Here is a 2652-nt window from a genome sequence, read left to right on the forward strand (position 1 = left end):
CATAGTCTAGAGATGTCTATATGACCTCCATCAAATAGTCATTCATACAAAAGGGACTTTGGCCTAGCGGTATCTGGGTTATCAGTAGAGCCCAACATCTGAGGAGGTCAAGTGTTCAAACCTCATTAAAGATGAGGAGAGTGCGTGAGTTCATTTGTCATATATAAATATTGTATACTTGAAGAAAATAGTTATTGATATGCTTGATATCTATTGGGCAGGAACTCTTGCAACATATCTTTAAGTAGTTGAATGTTTTGGGCAATGTTGGCTTGGATTATATTAGGTGATGGATCAATTGGACATGTTTGCTTTCAAATTTGGAAAATGGTTTTATAGAATCATGTCAGCATCTTTTTGTCAACTCGCATTTGGGTTTGATTTGTTTTAGTGTCTTCGAGTTCTAAAATGTTTGTTGTTATTTTGTCGCAGATAGAATCAAGCAGTATGATTTCTAGTTGTGGTTGTGTGCCTAACAAATCCCCCTTTTTGTTTCAAGTTAGGTTAAACATTTGTATATTTGTATTTAGTTATTTGTTTTTTAAGCGATGTATTAGCAAATCTACTGAAAATTACTTTAGTTTCTAGAAAATAACACTACAACTCGTTTGTAAAACGGCAAAAACTCGCTCGATTGTTTGCAATTATGGAATGGTTCAGTCACTTCATTTCTTTTCATTAAGTCCATATAAATGCATCTTAATAATTCAGTTTATGTGATTTATCCGTATGAATACCAGTATGTTGACCATTTAGAGCTCTTAATCACTTGGTATTTATTCATTCAGTTTTAAGAAACACCACCTTATTTAGTTGCGAAGGTAAATGTGTCTTTTTTCATATGTATATATTTTTCTAGCATTGGCAAGTATGTTGGTTGTTTAGAAGCTAAGTGACAAAGTACAAGCGTTTGAAATGCTAATCAAGTAATCATTCATATGTATGGTGTGTATTAGGCTCTGTGAACAGGATACATGGTTCTTTCACCATAGAGGTCTCAAGAGTAAGAATGTTGACACCACCTGCAAAATTAATGTTGGAGCTTTTATTATGTGTACAAGTTTGTGCGTGCTTTTTCCGTGCGTGTTTAGACTCTACAGAAAGAATTAGAATTTGTATCAGTAATTTTGACATGCTACCTGTCACTACTTTTTGGCTTCCGTTATCCTTCGTTTTCACCATTTGTATGAGAGAAAGAATTAGAATTTGTATCAGTAATTTCTCATAATTGATCTGTTTAGGCGTTGTTTCTATAAGAGCTAACTCTTGCTATAATGATTTCTATTACTGATCTAAGGTAAATTTTCTTTGCTTGTTTCAGTTTTTTTTTGGAGTAATATCCTTTCACTTGAGAATTTAGGTGGGTCATCGTCAATGGTAGCTGTTCCTCATAATAGTGAGCTAGATTACCCAGAGAATCATCAAGTTCAAGTGGGTTTTATTCATCAATATCAATATGGTTCAGGCATTGCTGATTTAGTCCCAAAAGTTGGGTCTTTTGAAAATGGCAGTTTCTCAGAAATGGTGAATCCCTTTGGTAACCTTAATCTTGAATGTGGGGTTCTTCATCACCTATTAGTAGAGACAAAAGAAAATGCCCTCATCCTCAATTCAACCCCATTACTGTATGTATCCCTTTACTTCACTGCAGAAATTTTAAAAATTTTGAATGTGTTTTGACAAGTCTGTTGGTTCTTGATTGGTTGTAGAATGGTAAAAGAAAAGAAAGAAATGATGAAAAAAAACAGAGAATTGATGCCAATTGGAGGGGGGAAGCAAATGGAAAAACAAGCAAAAGAGAATTCTATTGATAGTGGAGGAGGAGGTCCTACTAAAGACAACAACTACATTCATGTGAGAGCCAAAAGAGGTCAGACTACAAACAGTGATAGCCTCGCAGAAAGGTTATAAACAAGTATTGTCTATTTCCATTACAAACTTTTTAGAATGATCAAATTCATAGGGATTTGATTTCATCCATTCCATTTAGGTTAGGACAGAAAGGATCAACAAGAGAATGAAATTGCTTCAAGAACTTGTTCCTAGCTGCAACAAGGTATTATTCTCCATAATAAGGTTTATGTAAATGGTCTTGAATAATAAGTTTCTGGTGTTTAACGGCCTTACTTAGTTTTCTCAAACTATAGATATACAGACTCTTTTGCTTCCATTAGTCCCTTCCTCAACTCAAAATTCAAATATTTATTGTAACAAATGATCCCATCTCGCTTGCATTTCATCTTGTTACACTTTCCTGTCACATTCTGCATTCTGAAAACCAATTTGTACAAGTCTAAAGGCTAACGACTACCTTTTACTTATCAGGTACTGGACATGGAGGGTCAAGTTCTGGACATATTGAGCTTTCATCTTTCTGTTCCAACTGTAATGTGACAGCCGTCAAATTCGAACTTCCATGTTAGCTCTTATTAAGTTTATATTAGTGTTACTGAAGATAATTTATAAGATTAGGAGTTATTTAGATTAGTTTAGTTGAGAAATTTTAAGAAWTTCYGGTAGTTGCTTAGAAAGTCCGGTTCCGGTCCGAAGTTATCCGAAATGTCTTATACAGTACCAAATGCTCTAATTTATACCCAATTTATATAAAACACTAAGTTTTAGTGTTTTAAATATAAAACCTTTCTATTTAAA

The 2652-nt window shown here is 33.9% G+C and overlaps 1 protein-coding gene across 1 annotated transcript; it reads left to right on the forward strand.

Annotated features, from left to right (window-relative positions):
• Positions 1-1374: 1374 nt before the first annotated feature.
• LOC112504214 (transcription factor BEE 2-like) lies at positions 1375-2394 on the forward strand. The gene is made up of 4 exons (XM_025108152.1): positions 1375-1625; positions 1710-1904; positions 1996-2056; positions 2326-2394. Exons 1-4 carry the CDS (start codon positions 1375-1377, stop codon positions 2392-2394), a joined length of 576 nt encoding a protein of 191 aa, XP_024963920.1.
• The last annotated feature ends 258 nt before the right edge of the window (positions 2395-2652 follow it).

Source organism: Cynara cardunculus, unplaced genomic scaffold (assembly GCF_001531365.2).
Source record: "Cynara cardunculus var. scolymus isolate 2C unplaced genomic scaffold, CcrdV1 Un_Scaffold_4919, whole genome shotgun sequence".
NCBI classification, from domain to species: Eukaryota; Viridiplantae; Streptophyta; class Magnoliopsida; order Asterales; family Asteraceae; genus Cynara; species Cynara cardunculus.

Excerpts from the sequence above, each read along its gene's own strand:
- LOC112504214 (XM_025108152.1), top strand. The coding sequence starts at position 1,375 with ATGGTAGCTGTTCCTCATAATAGTGAGCTAGATTACCCAGAGAATCAT. Across the intron at positions 1,905-1,995 it reads AGTGATAGCCTCGCAGAAAG|GACAGAAAGGATCAACAAGA; the intron begins GTTATAAACAAG and ends CATTTAGGTTAG. Across the intron at positions 2,057-2,325 it reads TTGTTCCTAGCTGCAACAAG|GTACTGGACATGGAGGGTCA; the intron begins GTATTATTCTCC and ends TTTACTTATCAG.